Source organism: Planococcus citri, chromosome 2 (assembly GCF_950023065.1).
Source record: "Planococcus citri chromosome 2, ihPlaCitr1.1, whole genome shotgun sequence".
In the NCBI taxonomy this organism is placed as follows: domain Eukaryota; kingdom Metazoa; phylum Arthropoda; class Insecta; order Hemiptera; family Pseudococcidae; genus Planococcus; species Planococcus citri.
The window spans coordinates 26,967,512-26,990,893 of NC_088678.1; the positions used below are offsets into that span (position 1 = coordinate 26,967,512).

The 23,382-nt window shown below is 34.5% G+C and overlaps 3 protein-coding genes across 5 annotated transcripts; 1 reads left to right on the top strand and 2 right to left on the bottom strand.

The window, feature by feature from the left end:
• Positions 1-49: 49 nt before the first annotated feature.
• On the bottom strand, positions 50-2,899 carry LOC135835257 (integral membrane protein GPR180-like). The gene is made up of 6 exons (XM_065349431.1): positions 2,228-2,899; positions 1,980-2,145; positions 1,671-1,904; positions 1,454-1,591; positions 1,124-1,379; positions 50-1,020 (listed from the first exon to the last, which is right to left on the bottom strand). Exons 1-6 carry the CDS (start codon positions 2,704-2,706, stop codon positions 791-793), a joined length of 1,503 nt encoding a protein of 500 aa, XP_065205503.1. The 5' UTR covers positions 2,707-2,899; the 3' UTR covers positions 50-790.
• Positions 2,900-3,061: 162 nt separating this feature from the next.
• LOC135835258 (lachesin-like) lies at positions 3,062-4,420 on the top strand. The gene has a single exon (XM_065349432.1). The coding sequence runs from the start codon at positions 3,239-3,241 to the stop codon at positions 4,295-4,297; it is 1,059 nt and encodes a 352-aa protein (XP_065205504.1). The 5' UTR covers positions 3,062-3,238; the 3' UTR covers positions 4,298-4,420.
• A 1,454-nt stretch (positions 4,421-5,874) lies between these two features.
• Positions 5,875-18,780, bottom strand: LOC135835255 (transcription factor Sp4-like). 3 transcript variants are annotated; one of them, XM_065349430.1, is made up of 10 exons: positions 18,409-18,780; positions 18,179-18,276; positions 17,668-17,890; positions 15,124-17,195; positions 14,680-14,960; positions 14,354-14,592; positions 9,548-14,072; positions 9,374-9,467; positions 9,243-9,301; positions 5,875-7,175 (listed from the first exon to the last, which is right to left on the bottom strand). In XM_065349430.1, the coding sequence occupies exon 7, from the start codon at positions 12,243-12,245 to the stop codon at positions 9,867-9,869; it is 2,379 nt and encodes a 792-aa protein (XP_065205502.1). In that variant the 5' UTR covers positions 12,246-14,072; positions 14,354-14,592; positions 14,680-14,960; positions 15,124-17,195; positions 17,668-17,890; positions 18,179-18,276; positions 18,409-18,780; the 3' UTR covers positions 5,875-7,175; positions 9,243-9,301; positions 9,374-9,467; positions 9,548-9,866. The 3 variants fall into 3 exon arrangements, with proteins under 3 accessions (XP_065205502.1, XP_065205501.1, XP_065205500.1); XM_065349429.1 differs by having other exon boundaries at positions 18,342-18,780; XM_065349428.1 differs by having other exon boundaries at positions 18,179-18,780.
• Positions 18,781-23,382: the final 4,602 nt, after the last annotated feature.

The following is a 23,382-nucleotide window of genomic DNA, read 5'->3' on the forward strand; positions in this document are numbered from 1 at the left end:
AAAAAAAAAAACCATTAATTATCTACTTCTAACACGGTGAAAATGAAAATTGAAAAACTCATAGAAATGTATTTTAAAATTGCATTTACAATGAATTTACACAATTCGCTGTCTCAAGTCATGTAGCATGAGAATTCGAGATTTGTTCTAATAAACGCGATAGTTTGAAAAAAAATGCAAATAAGTAACTAAAAAAAGGTAACCAGATGCGAAAAAAAGTCACAAAAATATCATACAAAAAATTCCAACTTCTTAAAAACACAACAATGTTTCTAATTTACGATCTACGAAAAACATTGTAATATCGAATCGAATACTTTGAATAAAACAATTAAATATACATAAAAATTGTAGATTGAATTGAGTTCTTTGTTGAGAAAAACTCAATCAAAATAAACAAAAGCAATAATACCATCAACGTACGTATCTCAGAAAAATAAACGACGAATGAAATTAAAACATTCGAATAAAAAGTTGTCATTGTGGTGTTCAACACAATGAAAGGAATACTTCATTCAATAAATAATCATAAAAATTAAAATCTAACAAAGCCTATGCACAGGCGAAAAAAAATCCGAAAAGTAATATTAAAATTCAAAATATTATTAAACCCTAAAACATGATAAAACTCGTAACTTTTCATCTGTACAGGCGATATTTTTTTTTAAAAACACACGTACACATTGATATGTAATATTTACAAACGCGAGACTCTAAATCATATCGCTGCTGATATCGCTAAAAAAATCCCTACAAAAATAGCACAACTTACATGTATAGGGTAACCGGATTACGAATAATGATTTAAGTCGATTAATTTCAAATATTGAGCAGAATCAGACAACGCTGGTGAAGCTGGAACGTAGTCGTTTAAAACATGAGGAGCTTCGTTGAAAACATCCAATTCATCGCCACCGGTATCGATTGAAGTAGCTAACAAAAAATATTGCTCGCTTCTGGTGGGCCAGAGTAAATGAGTCATTATACAATACGCCAAACAATCAGCAGCATATGTTATAGCTGAAAGTGAAATGAACGTAAAAATAATGACATTCGTTCGAACTGCAGGAGCTCTACGTGGTGCTTCGTTAACAGTTGTAGAAAATGGGGGAAAAAATCATACCTAGTAATAATTTATATCTCCATAATGGCGATATCTCTGTCGATATTAAAGCTGCTATAGGTAGATAGATGAACCAGACCAGGGCTGATGCTCCAAAATGCAAGAAGAAATTCAATTTCTTACGATTGTGTTCATATTTCATGGTATTTCTTAATTCTAACAGGAACCAAAATATGATCACAATGCGGAGTAGTATTATTAACCAACCGGGCCACGTTTGATATTCGTCGATGTCTTTAACGATATCGATTTCCACCTAGAATTCGTTAAAATTAATAAATTGAAGTGCCATGAAATCAAAGTGTTTTGACCACTAAAATTCTAACTTACTTTATTCCATATATACAATAAAATATGCACCATTCCGTATATTAACCAAATTACAAATACGAATGGATGCCATGTTAGTTGCATTCTAGTAACAGCCCATCCTTTAGCGAGTAATAATAACAACAGCATGAAAGTTGTCTGCAAAAAAAAAAAAAAACACATCAATATTGACATCTGTACCTACCAATTTAATAATTAATGAATCGAGTCGCCATACCCGGGATAAAATATCCAGAACGTCACCCATAACAGCTATTCGAGGATATCCCTCTCCGTCAATGGCAAATTTAAAAGCACTGAGCAAATTCATAGAAACACCAAAAAATTCCATTAATAGACTAGCAGTAAAAAGCTTGGTTACAGGGTGACTTTGATGGGTAACTGCGTAAATTTGAACTGGCACTAATAACGCGTAAATTACAAAAAACAATAGGAATAATTCCACCGTGTCCTGCAACAAACAAATTCTAATAAATTATCCTTCGTCATATTTCAAGGGATAGATGGCTGACTGCACAATACTCACATGTTTATCGAATGAAAACTGGTAAACAAATGGATTAAACGAGCTGCGATTAGGATTACCGTTTACAAACCAGATATCATAATCGATTTTGATTCTATCCTTAGAGTAATGCCAAGTACAAGTGTCCTGGTTTAGGTAACAAGCAGCGAACGAGGCGTACCAAAATCTGTAAGTAAATAAACAAATCGAAATCATAATATTGTACCACATATTAACTGGTCAACGTACTATTACGTAACAACTCTTACTTCGGTTGCTGGAAATCTGTGATCTGATAGGAGAACTGAGACCTGTAAATGAAATCAGCTGGATTGCCAGCGTTCGAACATAGGTGATTCTTTCTACAAGGGATTTCGCTAACGAAATCGATCTTCTCGCCTTGAACGCATTTACCAAACGAGATCTTATGGAACATCAGCTGACAAGCTTTCGTTCTGTTTTTAAACAATCTGTACGGATAGTATTCGATAAAATTATCGTTATCGAGTACCACGAACATAGCGGTTCTGTTGGACTTATAATTATCAGTCGTCATATTGCCATAAATGTATCCGGATGAATATGGATTGTGCAAGTCAGTCTTTTGGAAGCCGAATTTCACCACGAACATGAAAAAATCCTCGCTTTTCCAAGTGCCTTTCATATGGACACATTTTACGTTTAGGATCTTCAGGAATAATATCAGAAAGAATCCGGTCATCTTCATCGTACTGTTGAGGCACAGCATCTCTCTCCGGCCGACGAATTTAATCTACATTTTACCAGATGGATTCCTCGGTTCCTCCACTTGTTGGAGGTTGATTTTCTCAGCACCGAAGGAATATAATATGTATTAAATTGCACACGAAATTATCACGTAATCTCACCATCGCCGCGTAACACAAATATTACACAACAAACTAAACAACAAACACACTGCTACTGTGCTGAAATGCTGTAAGTAAAGTGTAAACTAGTGGGGAGGCCCACCAGCCAACGTTCTTCTACTTTCACAACATACTAGTATTTGTTGGGGGATAGTTGTGAAAACAGTTTTGAAAATAACTGTTGTGTTTTGTTTACGTGATAAAAATTTAGGTGTGTTTCGGCCTGTGTTTCAGTATTTCAATTCGATTTAAAATGTCTTGAAATCGACTTATTTAATGTAATTTAAAATATTCTAATTAATTTATTCTCCCTCCGTCCAATCAACTGTGATTCTAATGATAAGTGTAGTATATTTTTCATGACATACCAGTATTATTTAAAATTCCAGCAAGATGCTGTTTCATGTATTATTCAGTTTGATATCAGTAACCATTGTAAATTCTCAAAGAGTACCTACAATCGTGAATATAACACCTGATCAAATCAAAGATATCGGAGGTGCAGTAGAACTTTCCTGCTCAGCTCTGTACTCCCAAGGTTACGGAGTACTTTGGAAGAAATTGGAACGTGAAGGAAGCCAAGAATCCATCCTTCTATCTTCGGATACTACACCGATCATACGTGATTCACGATACAGTCTCCGTTACGACTCAGCTAGCACCACGTATACATTACAAATTAAGGATATCCAAGAAAGCGACGCTGGTGTCTATAAATGTCAAATATTAATCAGTCAGAATTCGCAAGTATCCAGAGAAGTACGTTTGCAAGTGTTCAGCCCACCTACCTTCTACGATAATTCATCATCTACCGTTGTAGTCAGCGAACGTAACGCTGTTCATTTAAAATGTTACGCTGGTGGTGTACCGAGGCCCCAGATATCGTGGAAACGTGAAAATAACGCCATTCTTCCAACAGGCGGGCCTGTCTACAAAGGCAATGTTTTGAAAATTAATAACATTCGTAGAGAAGATCGAGGTACATATTATTGCACTGCTGATAACAAAGTTGGTAAAAATATCAAAAGAAGTATCGCCGTTGAAGTTGAATTTGCTCCTATTGTGCATGCTACCAAGCCCATGGTGTGGCAAGCTTTAAATTACGACGCGGAATTGGAATGTCGTGTTGAAGCTTACCCAATACCTCAGATCACTTGGATTAAAGATGGCATTCAGTTAGCTTCTAATAATCATTATAAGACTAATCATTTTCCGTCCATTGATGAATTTACTGATACTATGTTGAGAGTTGTAACTACTGAAAAAGGACAGTATGGTACTTATGTTTGTAAAGCTGTTAATAAATTAGGAGATGCTTCGGCGTATATTCAATTTTTCGAATCGGAGAACCCAGTTTGTCCACCAGCATGTGGTTCTGCTCATATTAAGACTATTAGTAGTTTAATTTTTATATTTTGTATTTTAATCCAACGTTTACCATTATTGTCATAGCATATCTGGCTTTCTCGGAATCTCAGACATCGTTATTTTTATTTTAAATTATAACCACTCATCATTTTGTGTACTTTTATATATTTTTTGTATTCAATAATATTAAAGTCATTTTTAATTTGGTTTCGGTTTATTTTTTATTACCTGGGCGTTATTTTGTGGTTGAATTTTGACTGTTCTCAGTCAATGGTGTAATGGTGACAGAATGATTTTGATTTATCATCATCACCATCATGAATGATGAATAACTATGCGACGACTCATTTCAATTTCAAAGTTAGGCAAAAATTCATACTAACGAAATTTGTTTATTTTTCCAAGTACTACCCACTCCCAAAGTCAAAAATACGTTTTCCCCCAATTTTTTTCCAAAGCTTGGTTGCCCCTTCAAATTCAAAGATAGGCAACTTATCCATATTACGTGTTTTTTATGTTGTACTCGTATCCTGTTATATCCAAATCTGAAGTTTTGACATCCACTCTGCCTGCCGACTGGAAGAAATTCAAACTGGATCAATGACTTTTCACAAAATTTATTTTTTTAAATAAATTGGATGAATAACAGACTGGATCAATTCAGAACTGGATCAGTAACAAGTTACCATTTATTTGGTTTAAAGTCTCATAATTTTAGGAGATACGTTATTTGAAAAGAGTTTTCCTCTAGTTTTGAGGCAAACAAAGGGAATAAAATGCAGAATACTTTAATGTTTTAGACTTTAGTACATAGGAAGTAGGAACGTTGAGGTGCTCACTGAAAATTTCAAGCATTTTTGATTTAGAATTTTATTTTTACTTCTCGCGACCGTTTTTAATCTTTACAACTTTGAGCCTGAACTGAACTGAAAAACGTTCTAACAATCAAAGCTACAGCTTGGATAAAATTTCACACCTAATCTGTGTTAAAATTCGGTGATAGATAATAAATGGAAATTTATGTTTCACCTCTGTAGATAGGTCACAAATCCTCAACGTATTGCCTCATGGAACAGATGTACATAATCCCCTGGTAAAATTATCCTCATCAAAGCAAAGCGACGAGAATACAAAGATAACTGTAGATATAGGTATTATCGTATAGGTTTTATTCATTAAAAACAAACAGAAGACTTCGCTTTATAACGAAAATTAATAAGCGTCTACTAATAAACTACAAAAATATGATTACTGCACATAAAACATCATCAAAACAAAAATAAAAATACCAATTTGTACTGGATAGAATTCAAAAAGAAAAAAAAATTATCACGATATTTTTCATGTTTTGGGAAAACCGAATAGCGTTGAAATAATAAAATGATAACGATATTTTTTTCATTTAATTTTTTCAAACAGTGACGAGTATTATTTTACGATATGTAAAAAAAAAAACTCGACGCGTACATAAGCTCATACAATGAATCATAAAACGTGATTTTTAAAAAAGGACGTACATTAATTTCGTAACACTTAGGGTATACTTTTTTTTCAAAGTATATTCTTGAAAAGATGAAACCGCAATACTTACACCGTCGAAAGAACAGTGACACTGAATTTTCAATCATCATTGGTCATTTCATTATTAAATGAAGTAGGTGAAGAAGGAAAATCAAAAATAAACGACACAAATTTAAATATTAATTATAAGAAATACAAATAAAAATGGTATATAGGTATGATGGCAATAACAAAGAAAATTCCTACTGGTTGAACAAGTACCGATAGGAAATTATACATAAAATTACAAAAGAGCCCAATTTTGGATAAATTTCGTTGCTTAGTTTCTAAACAAGGATAATATGAATTTTTCAATGTTATCACTCCTGTTATCGATTAAATTTCGAAAAAAGTAATAATGGAAAAATTTTTCAACCATAAAATCATATTGCTCGATGGTTATTTTTAAAAAAAATTAATCAATACTTGTACGATTAAGACCCGGAATCCCATTTTTCAACGTCATTATCCCTCTTACCTTTTTGAAAACAAACAATAAAATAGCGAACAACATTTATTTATCTAAAACTTCTAAACTTGAAACATAATTAAAATTTACATTAAATACACAATGTTCCATATTTGCACAAAAAAAGGGAAAACCATCGATCAAAAAAAAAAATTACTTTAAAAAAAGATAGAGAAAAGACACATTTGAATTGAAAAATAATAAAATAAAACATTAATTGGAAGTTGAAAAAATTATAAATCTCCTCCTATTTTACACAGAAAAATCACAACAAACTTTTCTTTGATATAAGTTGATTTAATATTATGCAATGGCAATGGCATGTCCTAGATTAACACAGTATGACCACATAAGACTAGTACGGATACTGATAAAAGAAAAAAATTACTACAGTAAATGAATAAAATTCGAAAATAATACTTGATCATTTTACAATTCGATGATTAAAACGGGGGAAAAAAATCTATATGCCCAGCACAACAGAATGTCGACACGTTAAAAATCAAATTTATCAAAAGTTTTAAAAAAAAAGTGAATAATACATCAACGAATACAAAAGTTTTAAAAAGTGGAAATCAACAGCGTACAAAATATAATAATGAAACCCCTGAAAAACAATATTAGGTACTCAAATCAACCATAAAACTTGATTATGCTTTTGATTCAAATCAAAAAAAAAAAAAAGAAATTACTTATCAAAAAAGAAAAAAATTGTAAAGGAAAACAGAAACGTAACAATAATTATTCAATTAAAATACATATAAATGAAATCACGAGTATAGGTAACTTAAAGTATTATTCTCTAAAAAAAAATATTCTACTATTTCTTCATTTATTTGAATAAAATTACTTCTTCCTTAGTTTTAAAATGTAAATTTTCAGGAATTGGAAGTTTTTACAGGATAATTCAATAATTCGTTTTAGTGATCAATTCTGCAAATAAAAGTAAAAAACTGATTAGTAAAAACTAAAAAATAAAGTAAAATAAAACGACACAAGTATTGGTCAATTTTGTCTATTTCAATAACAGTTGTTCAAAAAAAATCAGACAGGATGAGAAGAAATTTCAACAAAATTTGGAATTTTGCGTTTTTTTACCCTAAGATTAAGTTAAAATACCAAATTTTAATTATTTAAGGTATATTTTCGCAAAAATTTGGTTTAAAAAAGCATTATCTTCGTGGTAATTGATAGGCCTAACCAGAATTTTAGCTATTTACAACACAAATAAGTACATAATTACGAGAAAAATGTAAGTACCTACTCATACTAACAAAAAACACGATATTTCGTTAATACTGACAGGTCTTCAAGGGAGAATTTGAATGTTTTTTCAATATTATAAAATACATATTAGCACAAATTTTAAATTATCATTATTTTTCTTAATACCTATTGAAAGGTTCTAAAATTCCATAAAAAGTGTGTGGTTTGATTGGACATTAGTTTACATAGTTAGCCAGATGTCTCACTAAAATACAGGTCAATAATTATTTCGTGAACGGCAGAGAAAAGGATAATTTTACCTAATATTCGATTAGGGAATTCAGTTTCTCAGAGAGACGTTCTGTATCACACGAGCGTCTAGATTCATATCGGTGGCGGTTTGTACTTTGTAGTGGAATTTTTTTTCTGGACTTTGAAATATTTTCGTCTTGCTTTTCTACAATCCGCGGGTTGCATACTATCTGCCTGGATTTCCAAATTTTTATGTGTAAAATGCAACTGTTTCGATTGTTTGTGGATGCTGGTGAACTTTTATGTGGTCTCAAATTAAAGACAATGAAATTCCCTATCCACTGATGTATAATTTTCATCATTTCGCGTAAAAATAACGGTTTAATGAATACTTTCATCTACCGATTTCTTCGTATTGTCAACTTTGAACTAAAAATACTCGAAATTTTGATCGAACACATCGGTATTTTATTATTGCAAAATGTTCGTTATTTTATTATCTTTAAAATGAGTGCTTACCCAAAGCTCTACCTTTTACCGTTCAAAAGTTTTCGAAGTTTAAAGTTGCGGAAACTAGCTGCAAGCGGTAAGTATTGAACTTTGAATTAAAAATACTCGAAATTTTGATCGAACACATAGGTATTTTATTATTGCAAAATGTTCGTAATTTTATTCTCTTCAAAATGGTTCTTCAGGATCTTCACCCAAAGCTCTACCTTTTACCGTTAAAAAGCTCTCGTAGTTTAAAGTTACGGAAAGTGGTAAAGTAACCACTTTCCGCAACTTTGAGCAACGAGAGCTTTTGAACGGTAAAAGGTAGAGCTTTGGGTAAGCACTCATTTTAAAGATAATAAAATAACGAACATTTTGCAATAATAAAATACCGATGTGTTCGATCAAAATTTCGAGTATTTTTAGTTCAAAGTTGACAATACGAAGAAATCGGTAAATAAAAGTATTCATTAAAACGTTATTTTTACGCGAAATGATGAAAATTATACATCAGTGGATAGGGAATTTCATTGTCTTTAATTTGAGACCACATAAAAGTTCACCAGCATCCGCAAACAATCGAAAAAGTTGCATTTTGCACATAAAAATTTGGAAATCCAGGCAGATAGTATGCAACCCGCGGATTGTAGAAAAGCAAGACGAAAATATTTCAAAGTCGAGAAAAAAAATTCCACTACAAACCGCCACCGGTATGAATCTAGACGCTCGTTTCGTACGAATTCAATTTTACAAGCCTGATTAATAGAAGAATATTACCAAACACCAAAAATGTTGATCAAAATCAAAAATTTCAGCCCAATTCATAAATATTGAAAGATCAATGAAACAGAATCCACCAACTTTGCTTCTCAAAATTCGTACTTTCAAATACATACTAGGCGTTTAGTGATTCGAAACACTGAAATATCAAATTCTCTTCTGTCGACTACAAAATTTTCTAATCGAAGTTATCAAAACAATAAAACACAATATTAACGCAACATAAAATAGATAATGAATGGTCTTGAAAAATTTACATCGAATACGTACTTTGAACACATTGAACTAGTAGATAATTCACGGTGAAATATTTTGATAGAAGGAACAATCTGTAAATAGAACAAAATCCAAATTATCAACAAACAATAAACCTTTTGGAAGATGTTAAAAACTCAACTTACTTAGATAAGAGTATTTGAAACGAAATTCTTTACTTTTCCCGTAGGTAATAATACTTGTGCGTGAGCTTCGAATGAATGTACTTTTTGAGATGACCTGTGAAAAAAAAAACAACAAAATGTAAATTCACGTCTCAAAAACTTAAACCAAACAGACACCAAACTTTGAAAACATACCTCAACATTCTGAAATGAAATTATTCTCTAATACAAGGGATTCGTCACTCGATGCAATCAATCTTAGCCCCTGGACAACTAACATAATCAATAATGTACAAAAATTACAATACATTCATTATACAACATTAGAAAAAAAAAACAACACATACGTAAATAAAAAAAATACCAAAATAAAAACTGACGTACAATTACGTGGAGAACTAAAAATACATGTGATTAATTACAAAGTCATAATGAAACACCCGTTAGAAAAGAAAAATTTGAATTTGAAAAACAAGAATACCAAGCTGACTAGTATAAAAAATACTGGGCAAGTTCAACCGGGCGACGACGATTCCATATTCGCGTCAACGATCAACGAAGACGATTCAACGGATTCGGTTTGAATCGTGATGAAGTTCTCTTCACCTGACGAAGTTCCATCGTCGGGTAAAATAGATTGAGTGGATGTGGCTACTTCTTGTTGCTGCATAAATGCACCTACGGTTTTCACAACAAGATTTAAATCATCGCTGGACGAATGTTGTATGTTGTTGTCGAAATGCTTGACCGAAGAGTCGATACGTTTTTGATGAGTTCGTATATGTTTCTGTAAGTGATCGCTGCGCATGAATTTCTTGGTACACTCAGGACACTCGAAGCGTTTTTCTCCGGTATGAGTTCGATTGTGCCTTTGGAGCTCGTCAGATCTGGTGAAACGTTTACCGCAGTAAGGCCAGTTACAGACGAAAGGACGTTCTCCGGTATGCCATCGTAAATGAGCACGTAAATGAGAAGTTTTACCGTATACTTTATTACAACCCGGGATATGGCAGACGTGAACTTTTTTACCACTCAATCTTTCGCCTCCCTCGCGGCAATTCGGACACGTACAGGCGACTCGTTTGACGCGTCTTTTTTCGTCACCAGAGTCTTCTTCGACGGCCGGAGACGATGGTGTGGCCGGTGACGGAGATTGGTTGAATGTTTCGAATTTGATTATACGTATTTTGGAATTACGTTCGATGTCCGGCTGAACTTGCTGTATGGTTGGCGCGATCACTTGTAGATTTTGAGGTATGTTTTGTAAAAACGTTGGTTGAGTCGAGGTCGTTATATTGGTCGGATTAGATAGCTGTGGCGCGGGGATCACCTGAACTGGTCCTATTCCTGGTATATTTATTGTCTGTATGTTGGGTACTTGGACTAGGTTGTTATTATTATTCGTCGTATTGGTAGAATTGGCATTATTTTGTAGAATATTCGATAAACTGGAGGCCGGAATAATCGTAACTTGTTGCGGTTGGTTACCAGTGGTCAAAGTGATCTGCTGCGGTAGCTGAGGCTGCGTTATGATTTGCACAGGTTGCATGTTGGAAGACTGAGTATTGGTTATGGTGGCGTTACCGTTCACGTTGACGCTATTCGGTATCTGGACAGTTTGGAAGGACGTATTGGTAGCCGACGTTGTGCTAGTGGCACTCGTACTGTTCGCCGTAGTCGTCCAAACGTTGGACGAACCGCTCACCGTAACCGAGGTAGCTGGTTGCGAGGTTTGAATCAATTGTACTTGATTACCAGCCGAAGTATTCGGATTAAAGTGAGCCAGCTGTACGGTTTGTATTTGCCCGGAAGGCGTGAGTATCTGAGCGAATTGAGGAGTAGCTGTAGTAGCGATCTGAGGTATTTGCGGTAACATTTGCACTTGGCCTAACGAAGAAGTTTGCATAATGTTAGGCAACGACGTAGTGATCGCTTGACATGGAAAATGCACCGTTTGATAGATGGTCTGTCCGGTAGATGTTGAAATTGGTATTTGTATGGGGATCGTTTGCTGCAGCGGGAACTGAATAACCTGCGGCGTCGTAGCTGCAGGTCGCACCGATACGTTAGCATGAGTTGTGGGAAATTGTAACGTTTGCCCGGCCGCCGTAACATTTTGTAGGATATTGGTGGGTAGAACGTTGGTAGGCGTTCTGATTATTTGACCGGATGGCGTTATCAGTGTCGTAGGCCCGCTCGAAATTTGAATAGTAGACGCCTGCGAGTTACTGCTGTTCGGGGTGGGAATTGATACTTGTTCGTTGTTATCAACTTGAATCGTTTGTACGGGTAGGACGTTATAGCTAACGTTATTACTGCTGGCCGCCGATACAGGAACGAACTGATTACCCTGCTGGATATACTGACCAGGTAATCCTTGCAGCGAAAACACCGTTTGATTAGGTTTAACGTCATTTTGAACGTTTTGAGTATTCGTTGCTGCCTGTATGGGTATCAGATTGGGTAGATTGGCGAACGTTATCACCTGCTGTTGTCCGGCCACCTGCGAGGTAACATTCGAATCAGCTCGGCTACAAGTGACATTAGCCAGCTGTTGTTGTGCTTGCAGTTGCTGAAGTAACGCGGCCGGAAGGTTCAGCTCAACCACATGTCCGGCTCCGGGTACTTGTGCGCTGACCACTTTGGTCTGTGTATTCTGTCCGTTACCCGAAGGACTGCCTCCGCGTTCTTGCTGACCCGTTGAGCCTCCAATTTTTGTGCAAGTAGCTGCCAGTAAGGCCAACGGCGACGACGAAATATTATCTTTGTTAACGTTATTGTTATAATTAAGCGAATCGCTCTGCGTGATATCTGGTTTAATGTCTTCGTTCGACGACGAAGTGGCCGCTGAATCACAAGAGTTTGTTTCCAAGTTTACGTTTCCGATATCCATTTAATACGGGTACATGATCGTTTGCTCGTCAAATATAATTCTGCGATGTCGCAATCTTTCGTATACATTTTATATTACCGAGCTATGTGGTTCTGATAGCCCAGTGCCAATCACACAAGGTGCTAACGCAACCTAAACACGCATCCGTCTATGGCCATTCGAATCGAATATTATTATCAATTTTTCGTTCAACTATTTATTACTAATTACCAGTACATTTCATTCATCTTCGGATGCTGCAACATATCGAGAAAATATCCTTAAATAAATTCAAAACACGAACCGAATTCAACGCACAAATTTGTAAACGCCTACGTGCTGGCGTGGAAAGCCGAAGCCGAAAAACGCAAACGCCTAGATCACGCCCTAGTTCGATACACAAAGAACAGACGCCAACGTTCCAAACACGCCCAAAGAGGAAGTAGAAACGGTGACACCATGGGCTGTGCGCTAGTTTTACCGAAACCGAATTTATTTTTATCCAATGCTGGTGAAGAGGGTGTAACAGGACGTGAAGGGGTAACTGATAAATCCTGATAACTTCGTACTGATCTCACTCATCATTTCCATCTGTGAATATTCTAATCGATCAAAAATTTACCTACTTATTTCTCACGCATGTGTCATTTTTCAATGAATAAACTCGTCAAACAGTCAATGTTACCTATCTATTCGACGTATGTGTATGTACCATGTTTCCCAGAGTGCGCTAGCGTCGCGCAATCTGGTGTGTGTCGTAGAGCTCGACCATAGACCCCGACCCGTACCCAAACAATCAGCCATCCTTATCACGATGTTGGACTTGTAAAAATTTACTTCGTTGATCGTTGATCTAATCACAAGCAATAAATAAGATGAGTTCTGAGTAATTTTATCAAATTCAATCGCTAAATCATACTAAAAGAAAGAAAAAACGAAGAAAAATCCTACATGTAAGGTAATTCCATCTTTGGAAGTTTTGAAAAACACTCAGTTTGCTCAGCAGCAAATGATACTCGTATGTAATATCTACAACTACAACAAAGAACTTTGAAATTGCAATACAATGAATAAACACTAGAAAGAATTTTTCCCTTCAAAATACAAAGTTTTCTCTTCCAGTTGTACATTGCGTTGTGTTATTTCGAAGATTCAACGGCGAGTCTTCGCATTGGCACATACTACATGACCATATAGTCAAATTTTTTTAAACAATTGCTGGGAAATCATGAAATTTTCGCATAATGACGATTCGACTACAGTTTTAAGCGAATTCAACACCACAGATCGCACATAACATAAAACTGTCATTTCCCAAGTTTCATTTACCTACTACTCGTACTCATTATAGGATTTTTCATTATTTTCGTATGATTTAGCGATTGAATTTAACTTGAGCATGTTTACCAAAAAATTTTAGATTTCCGAATAAATCAGTTCTACTTTTTTGTTAGGTATTCCTGAAAAATGCGAAAATGGACTTAGCGCCTTTCTGTTCTCACCAATTCAATTAATTTTAGCTCTACAATTATTTGTGTTGCCAATGTATTGGATTACTATTGAAAATTGTCTCATTTCCATTGTAGATTGAATATGATGTGGATGATCGTAATAATAAAGTCATTTTGGGCCAAGAAACTTACCTACAAACGAAATGCGGGGGAAAATGGAAAGTTTAAAACTTATTGTTCAAATTATGTTCAATGTTTGAATCAGAAAAATAAACTCCTCTCCATAAAAATCCTTTTTATGTTTACTTCTCAAAAGTCAAAACATGATAGAATTTTTGAAAGCTTTTGGCCTCGCTTCATTCAGGATTGCTTGCTCAGTCGCTCTTCTTTTTCAAGTCTGATGAAATAAAAGAAATACAACAATAAAGTGAACACGTTTGCAGTTGAAAATAATTATCAAAATTTAACAAATTTCTTCTAAATATTGCTACAATTGAATAATTTTCAATTTTACTGTTTCATTTCTTGAAAATTACATCTAGATGGTTCTCTGTTTTTTTTAAGTAGGTAGTCAAGCAGTCAAAGTCAAAGTAGGAATTAGTAGGTACCAAGTTATTTCAAATTATCAGACATGATGCAAATTGCAATCAAATGTTTATAAAAATTAAAATGCATTACCGATTTTCTTTGTTTTTGCGATTCATTCAGAATAAATAACACAAAGATCTCTAAGCGTGCATTTTTCATTTTGTAACTTGTAGGTTGCAATTCGGCATGGTTTGAGACTTTCTTTTATCATTTCAGCTTCAGTCCATTCTTCTACTGATAAATGAAACAAATCATCCGACTTAGCTAGGTTCTGAATTTCTTCTTTCAATGTGAGAAACCTATCAAGCATGTCGTAAGTACTACCCCATCTAAAAAACAACAAATCAGGTACTGACTGAAGTAAATTGTTCAGATTATGAAAAACTAATGCAAGAAAAAAAAATTATGAGTCGCACCTTGTGTCATTTTCCAAAACCATCTTTAAAGTTGTGAGCTTTTTAAGCATAATAATACCATTCGTTGTTCTCAATTTCTTTATGATTTCTCGGACTTTATTGAGTACATTCGAATTGATTTTTTCAAATTAGTTTTCCTCTTGTTCTGTAGAGTTGGCGGATGGTTCAGAGTTTGTACTTTTAGATCCTTTATTTGCTTTTTTCGTTTTCTTTTTTAACAGCTTTTTCCACACATCGCAAATGGATACCTAATTGCAAAGTATGGGCTGCGCATCTTATGGCTAACATGAAAAAAAAAAAAATCAACATTATAAATGAATAATGATTATCATAAACGAACAAACAAATGAAAACTTTAAAGAATTGATCATGATTCATGGTTGGCACACTTGGCAGGTTGGCTAAATGAGCATTTTTAAATTATCAAATCAAACTTCTACTTACACGTAACATTATCTGCTTCTGACCGCATGCCATCAAGTTTCAGATTTAGTTCTTCGGACTTCAGGAACTCTTCAATCATTTTGTTTTGGTCATATACCGCTTCATCAACAACTTCTTCTTCGACAGAAAAATCACCCCCAGGGTGTCCACTCATTTCTGGAAATGATTTTTCCAGGTTTTCCAGACCAATTTTTCTATTTTTCCAGACCATTTTTCTCAATTTTCTATGCTCACCCCATACTTTAATTAAACATTTGGGGGGGGGGGTAATTTTTTTTCATAAGCTTCTCTTCGAACTGGATACTTCTTCGGATATAAAAAACAGCGTAACTTTGATTATTAACTTTTCTAATAATTCAAAATGCATCAAGTTTGGCCAATTGATAAAATACATGTATTCATATAACTTATGAAAATTTTTCTGATTTTTGAAGGCCTCAAAATGTGAAATTTGTTCATTTTAAAATGAGAGGCAAATTGGCCCGAGCGAAGCGAGGGCGAGAACTTTCGAAAATTTGCATTTCAAGATGCCTGAAAACGAGTTTTTTTTTTTGAATGCAAAGAGTGTTTATTTTTTGGTTTTTTAAAATTTTAATATTGGAATGGATGTTTTTTTGAAGGAAGCGTACTCTTGAAAAAGAAAAGAGAACAGGCTCGAGCGAAGCGAGGGCGGAAGCCTCTGAGAATTTGAGTTTCGAGAGGCATAAAAGCGAGGTTTTTTTAATGTGAGGACGAGTAGCTTTTTTTTGGCTTTTAAATAATTTTAGAATATTTGAATTATGTTTTTTTTTTTTTTGAAAAAAGTTGATTTTGAAAAAGAAAACAGAACAGGCCCAAGCGAGGGCGAAAGCTCTTGTAAATTTGTATGTACCTACATTCGAGATGCTTAAAAACGATGTTTTTTTCGTGAGGAGTTCATTTTTTGGCATAAAAACTTGATTTTTATAATCTAAAAATTTTCATGTTGTCTTTGAAAGAGAAAAGAAAACAAGCCCGAGCGAAGCGAGGGCAAAAGCTTTTTTGAAAATTTGCGTTTCGAGAAGTGAAAAACAGTGTTTTCCTTTCATCACAGGCCCTTATTCAAAATTTTCAATTGATTCGTTTTTTCAAAATTCCAGGGATTTTGCGTGAAAATTACGAAATTCCCTGACTTTTCCAGACCGACCAAATTCCCTGACTTTTCCAGGTTTTCCAGACCTGTCACCTGTGGACACCCTGACCCCATTCGTCTGAATTAGAATATGGTCCAACATCGCCATCGGTAGTAGTAGAATCCGAATCACTGTCACTGTCACTGTTATCGTCACGATCTTTATCAGCAGTGGCAGCTCCCTCTTGGTGGGCTGATAATTGACCCGGATTTAGCAGTCTCCCAGCTTTCAACATGTTCGCGCCATTATCGCTTACAAAGGCGTAGATCTGATCAACGCCAAGACTATACGATTTCAGAACTTCTAGGATAATTTCTTTTAAATTCTCAGATGTATGTACATCGGGGAGTTCAACAGTACCGAGTGTTAAAATTTCAATTTCATTACTATCATTGAGATATTGAGCGTTTATGCTCAAAAAGCTTCGATAGTGCCGAGTAGCTGCATCTACTTTCAAATGGAACATTTTACCTTTTAGTTTTTCAGAAATGGCACATCTAATATTTGCAGCTCGTTCATAGACCCATTTTGCTACTTTTTTGCGGTTTACTTTCAACTTGAAGCCAGACTCTCGAAGCCCTTTTAGTTAAGGTTTTAAAATGCGACGCCAAGCTTTATCTTCGACTGCCTTAAACGGCCTTCCATCCTCTGTGACGAGCATTACACAGGTTTCCTCAATATACTGGATTGACACAAGAACTCTCAAAGATAAAACCTTGAAAGAGGCCGATGGTAGCTTCGTTTGGACTAGTTTAATTTTCTTGTTAGGTGGTTCGTGCGACGTAGAAGAAACGGATTCATTTTTCTCCTGCCAGCCGGAGTTTCAGAATTTTTTTTCGTTTTCTTTATTCTAAGTTTTTCAAAATCTTCCGGATGTTTTTTTTCAATATGTTTCTCCAAGTTTGTTGGTCCCCACTGACCCTAAACATAACACAAATAGATACGTTATTAAATAATTGAATACAATATAATTCGGCAAACTTGAAAAAAATGAAGAAGGTGACTGAAATGCTGTGAAGAATTCTAAAATATGTACTCGAAAATTGATTAAATTGAATAATTCGATATGCTACATTGATTTTCAATTTAGAAATGGTAATGGTACCTTATCAAAGAGAAAAATACGAATACGTACACGCATACCTACGCAACGCATGCCGATTTTTGGACTAATCGTACGTTTACAAATACGGATAGGAGTACGATTACGATTACAAATAAGTAAACGTATAATATTATTCCAAAAATTGGCATACGTATACGTATTGGCTAGCAAGAAATTACAATTTGAACATCTTAATGTCATGTGATATTTCATTCAACTACAACACTATCCGAATTCAATTGTACATTTTTAAAAATCAAACTAGAAAACTACAAATAACAACAATACCTGGATTTTTTCGAGACATTTTTTTTCAAGAAAATTTTGAGAAGTCGAGCCAGGTCTAGGATCATCTAACGCTTCCTCCATTTCAGCGATTGTACAGTCTTTTTCCTTGACTTTTTTATAGCACTGACAAATATAGATGTTTGGATCTGTTCCATCTCTTTGAAAGAATTCTTCTCGGTATACAGGATTCGATCGTTTTCTACCCATAGTATTCGTTTTATTCCTGTTGATGTGATCATATATCAATCATGAGAAATTTAATGATAAATTAAAAAGATCTTATGCAGTATGCAAACAAATAGAAGCAATAAAGTGAAAGCATCATGCAAACATCACCATCAAAAAAAAAAACTTGATAAATTTGTTTATCAACAGAACAGATACTTACGGCTCACTGATACATAACTATTGCAGTATATTTTTTACGTTTTAATGAAATTATTATCTATAAATTTCATTTAAGGATTATCAATATTACCTATATACCACAAGTGGAACTGGACATACTTACATATTATTACATATTTGATTGAATGGCTGTTTCGGCAGAGGTATTGGTGTGGCTTTATTTTTATTCTTTCTCATGGCTGCTGTAGTAATGATGCTGTACTGCAATATCAACTCGTAATTAATATTTTGTGAAGAATTTACGAATTTAGATGTTAGATAATTACACAGTTATAGAAACAATGATTGAAGTGGTGACTTTGGTATGTGACCGGATGGACGAGATTGACTTACAATTTACTTATTTAGATTACGACTTGGTTAGTTTGCACTATATTAATAAGAAATAAATTGAATTTAGGAATGTTTTGAGCTGAAATGAAACCAACAAACTTATTAAATTGTAAATTAGACCAGTTAAAAGAAACACGCGTCAATTTAGAGAGAATGTTCTGGTTTACCTCCGGGTAAACCACCCACAGGCGAGAATAACGTGTACCTTAGGGAATGTTACGATCAGGTTTACCTAGGGGTAAACCCCGACGAAAATTTCAAGGAATGTTACCATGTATGTTTACTCGAGAGTAAACCCAGACAAAATTTTTAATTTTATCATGCATTTGGTAAGATAAGATTTTGTTTTCAGTGTTGGGGGGCGCGCTCGGCTTCGCCTCGCGCGTGTCCGTATCTCCTACTTTTGCTACGCGAGTACTCCTCGTGAATCGGGCGCTTCGCGCCCTCGCGGCCCCTCCAGGGCCGCACTCGGAGCAAGAGCTCGCTTCGCTCACTCTGCACTTATTCGGTCGGGCGCTTCGCGCCCTCCCTCAATATTAACATATCGGCATTTAACCTAACCTTAACCTAACCTCTCTTTAATAATTACAAAATCATGCCGAATAGGACCATGCTGCTTTCTAGTTTCTATTTCTACTGCTCAACGATACAATATTGTCCAAAAAATTCATTATTCTATAAAAAAATCAAAAAAATTGATTAAAATAAAATCAATTTTCTGTCAAAATCAAAAATCAACTCGTAAATGGTAAAAATGAAAAATTGTAAAAAAAAATTGAAAAAATTTGTGCTCAAATAAAAAATAAAATAAAATAATTATTTGCCTACACAATATTTTATTATTTCATCAATTATCTGTCAAAATGATTCAAAATCAAAATTCAAATTTCAAAATCAAGCAAAAATTGAATTATCAAAAAAAAATTGATTTCAGGGAATGTTATGATGCATGTTTACTTAGAAGTAAACCCTAACAAATTGATCAACGAATGTTAGGGTGCATGTTTACTCGAGAGTAAACCAATACAATGAATTAATGTGCAGATTTACCAAAGGTAAACCTAAAAATGGACTTTCCTTGAAGTACACTTCATTCTCACCCAGGATAAGGGTAAACCTTGTTTTGGTAAACCTGTGTTTTTACATTCTCTCCAATTCGACTTCTGAGATAGTGAGATAGTATTTGATACAAACATCAATCCAAAATTCCAAACAGGGGTGCTAACCGTAACCGCAAAAAACCGAAAACCGTAACCGAAACCCGAACAAGATCCATAATTTTGATCATTTTAGCCATTTTCAAACAAAAACCGAAATTTCATAGGTTTTTTAAAAACCGTAAACAAAACCATAACTAGCATAATGAAGCAGCGTGAGTGAAACCGAAACCTAAACCGATATAATTTATTTCGGTTTTCGGTTTGGGTTTTTTCAGGTTTTTTCATTTTAGGTACATTTTTTTGCCATTCATTTTTTGCGATTTTTTGACTTTTTAGACTTTTGAGTTTTGACTACAAATTCATGTATTACAAAAATTATATAAATTATAATTATTGTTCTTGAAAAATATATACTTTTTTAAAATTATTATGAAATTACTATAGGTACTTTGTTTCCTGAGATTGAGAGATTTTGAACACAAGATATTTGAAAAGAAAATTTATGTAAAACCGAAAAAAACTGAAAACCGCAGAGCTGTGGGACCGAAACGATCCCGAAACCGGAACCGATTGAATCCCGATTCAAATCCGATCCCAAAACCAATCCCGAAACCGAAACCGTTATTTTTCTTGATCCCAAAACCGAAAAAATCCCGAAACCGATATAATTTTGAACCCGAAACAATCCCGAAACCAAAACAAAATCGTTTCGGTTTCGGGATTTCAATTTTTGCCTTTAAAATGGTCATTTTACATCATTTATTGTAAATCATTCAGATTAAAATAAAAATTACTCGACGAATTCAGCAAAACATGCTCTTAAAACGTTAAAATAATTAATAATCACTCCATTGGATTTTTCACGTCAAAACCTCCCATTTTTTGGACCCCTGCAAGGTCTATTAGTGAATTTGGGCTCAAAATCAGGGCTGGTGAACAGAACAGAACAGAACACTACGAACAGAACGATAAACACTAAAATTTTCAAATTTTCTGAACGTTACCCGAACAGAACGATACTTATATGATAAATAATGCTCCGAACAAATGAACGCTAACTGAACAAAATGATTCAACATTTTGAACAAAAAACAATAACCAGAACAGAACAATATCTTTCAATTTTATTCAAATAATTCTCTATTTTTCAAGTTTTAGACTTCATTTTTAGTTTTGTTTTGTCTTTAAAAGGCTGTTAAAGGCATAATTTTGAAGGTAAAAAGCTACCTATTAAGAAAATTCATCATGTAAGTGAAGAAAAAATGACTGAAAAGTGAGAACAGAACAGAACAAAACAAAATAGAACCAAATCAACCTGAACAAAACCAGAACAGAACAAATGAATCCACATTAACTTGAACAAAAACCAGAACGGAACACTATGAAAAGTTTTTGTTCATGAGCAGAACAGAACAGAACACTACAATTGATTCGTTCACCAGCCCTGCTCAAAATTGGTTGAAATGAAAATCCCGAAACCGAAACCGATTCAACCCGGAACCGAAACAAATTTTTCAATCCCAAAACGAATCCCGAAACCGAAATAAAAATTTGAATTACAAATCCCAAAACGAATTCAAAGTTCAAACCCGAAATGAAAAAATTTCAATCCTGAAACCGAAATCCAATCCCGAAATCGTTTCGGTCCCACAGCTCTGGAAAACCGAAACTGAAACCAAAATTTCTGTAAATAAGATCAAAACTGAAACCGAAACCCGAAATTTTGAATTTCAAAACCAAAACCGAACCGAAAACCGAAAAATTTCAAGGAAAAATTGGAGTGAAACCGTAATCGCAATTCAAATAATTAAGGTTAGCACCCCTGATTCCAAATGCAAAATCGTAATTCGTTCGTAATCATAATCAATGGAATATGGAATGGATTGGATAACGATTAACGATAAACGATTAAACTTAGCGAAGCGAAATGTTTTTGGATTTGGAATGAATAGTAATTATCTAAATTTTGACGGGAAAAGGAAACAGTACCAACATAACATTCAACATCACCATATAATTCCACATATTTATTTTCCATTTTCCAATTCTCCAGATCTCCACTCATTCAACCTTAATTCAGCTTGATCTTGATCTACTACTACTAGTCCAGTCATTTTAGATGAAATGAGAGGATTTATTCGGACTAATTCCTACAAAAGGTTTTTTTGCGGGATACTGTAGTGGAAGGGGTCTTATTTAACATACTAAAAGTCCCACCCCGTACCCCGCGTGCGTCGCATGCTAGAGCGTGAAAAGTGTCCCGCCGCGGCGTTTTTTGCGATTTTCTCGCGAGGGTTTGATTTTACGTCGAAAATGGCTTTATTTTTGTGTTCTACGTCAAATTTCCGATCTATTGATATATCAACTGCCCTTCTACCCCCAAGGGGGGTGGGGCCAGAACCATTCAAATGAGAGGGGTTTTCTAAAAAAAACAAAAAAGCTATCGGCGCATATGGGGGATGAAATGGTCCCGGAGAGTGTTCGAGTTGATACCAGCATGGAAGGTGGGTACCATCGAGAAACTTCCGCGTGAAAAATTTCAGATCCACGCCCCCTCTCCTTTTTGGGGAGCCCCCCTTTTCTGAAATTTCAATAACACTTTTCTCAGCCCCATTTCAACCGATTTTGAAAATTTTTCAGTATGTTATGTATATCCTTAGTAAGTATCCCCACAAAAATTGTCAACCCCCTCCCCTCATATTTACCCCTCAAAATGGCGTTTTTTAATATTTTTTATGCCTATTAACAATCAATATTGCGAGGTAAAATTTTGGAAACACGTTTTTTGGATGTATTTTCGGCCCCCAAACATCATATACTGTTTTAGAGATTTTTGCTTTGGTGCGCCGTGGTGAAAAATTGGATGAGTGTGTTTTAGGGGGGGTAGGGGGTGAAATGGGAATTTTGAAAAAAATAACTATTAACGAGTAGGGTGTCGTTTTCATATTGCTCAAGTTGAAAGATCAGAGGTAAATGCTTATACCCTACAATGTTCTAATTATTCCACTTTATACTTTGGTTCGAAGATTTCAAACTCTATTCCATTCCTGATCCCAATGATTTAAAACAAAACTTCAGAAATTAAAATTATACACCCAGATTCTCATCTCTATAGTTCATTTGATTTCTCATTTCGCCGACATTCCTCCGTAAATTTATTGTGTCTAGGTATACCCAAAATATGAAAATAATGAATGTACTTATGAAACAAGATGACAAAAACAAGAATAACCCTTGTGAATTGAAACTGCCGATTGAAAGGAAGTGAATAATATGCACTGAAGTTGTGAATTGTGATCATAAAACTTGAACTACACACAATGACACACATCATCTTCAAATAGTTTTAATGTTGTTTCAGTTGCAAAATTATTAAATTTAAATAAATTTATTCTTTCATTTCTTTCTCCAACGAAATTAGCGATAATAATGTTCATCGTAAACTCGTAAGATATCTGATGCTGATTGAGAGAACTGAGAGAAGTGAGTGAACACTGAACAGTGAACGTTTCATTCAAGTTGATTCGTTCGCGTAGGTTGCTAACTGTATGTGAGAATAACAAATCCCCAATAATTTTATTGGTCAAAGCCTCAAAGGTTTTTTTTTTTTAATTTATGGAACATCATTTGACCAAATTACGGGGAACCCGTTGCCAGGTCACCTGTGACCTAGCTTGTTTTGCATTGTATTAGTGGGTAAAGATGTACGAGTAGATTTTAAAAAACTGAAGAAATGAAGTTCTTTGAAATTTTGTTATGTCAATATTACGCAGATCTGGGTCAATAATTTTCAAAAATAGGTAGGTAGGTAGGT

Coding starts and splice junctions, on each gene's coding strand:
- LOC135835258 (XM_065349432.1), top strand. CDS start 3,239: ATGCTGTTTCATGTATTATTCAGTTTGATATCAGTAACCATTGTAAAT.
- LOC135835255 (XM_065349430.1), bottom strand. CDS start 12,245: ATGGATATCGGAAACGTAAACTTGGAAACAAACTCTTGTGATTCAGCG.
- LOC135835257 (XM_065349431.1), bottom strand. CDS start 2,706: ATGCTGTGCCTCAACAGTACGATGAAGATGACCGGATTCTTTCTGATA. Junction 2,146..2,227: donor ACAGATTTCCAGCAACCGAA/GTAAGAGTTGTT, acceptor ATTTACTTACAG/ATTTTGGTACGCCTCGTTCG. Junction 1,592..1,670: donor TTCTGGATATTTTATCCCGG/GTATGGCGACTC, acceptor TTTTTTTTGCAG/ACAACTTTCATGCTGTTGTT.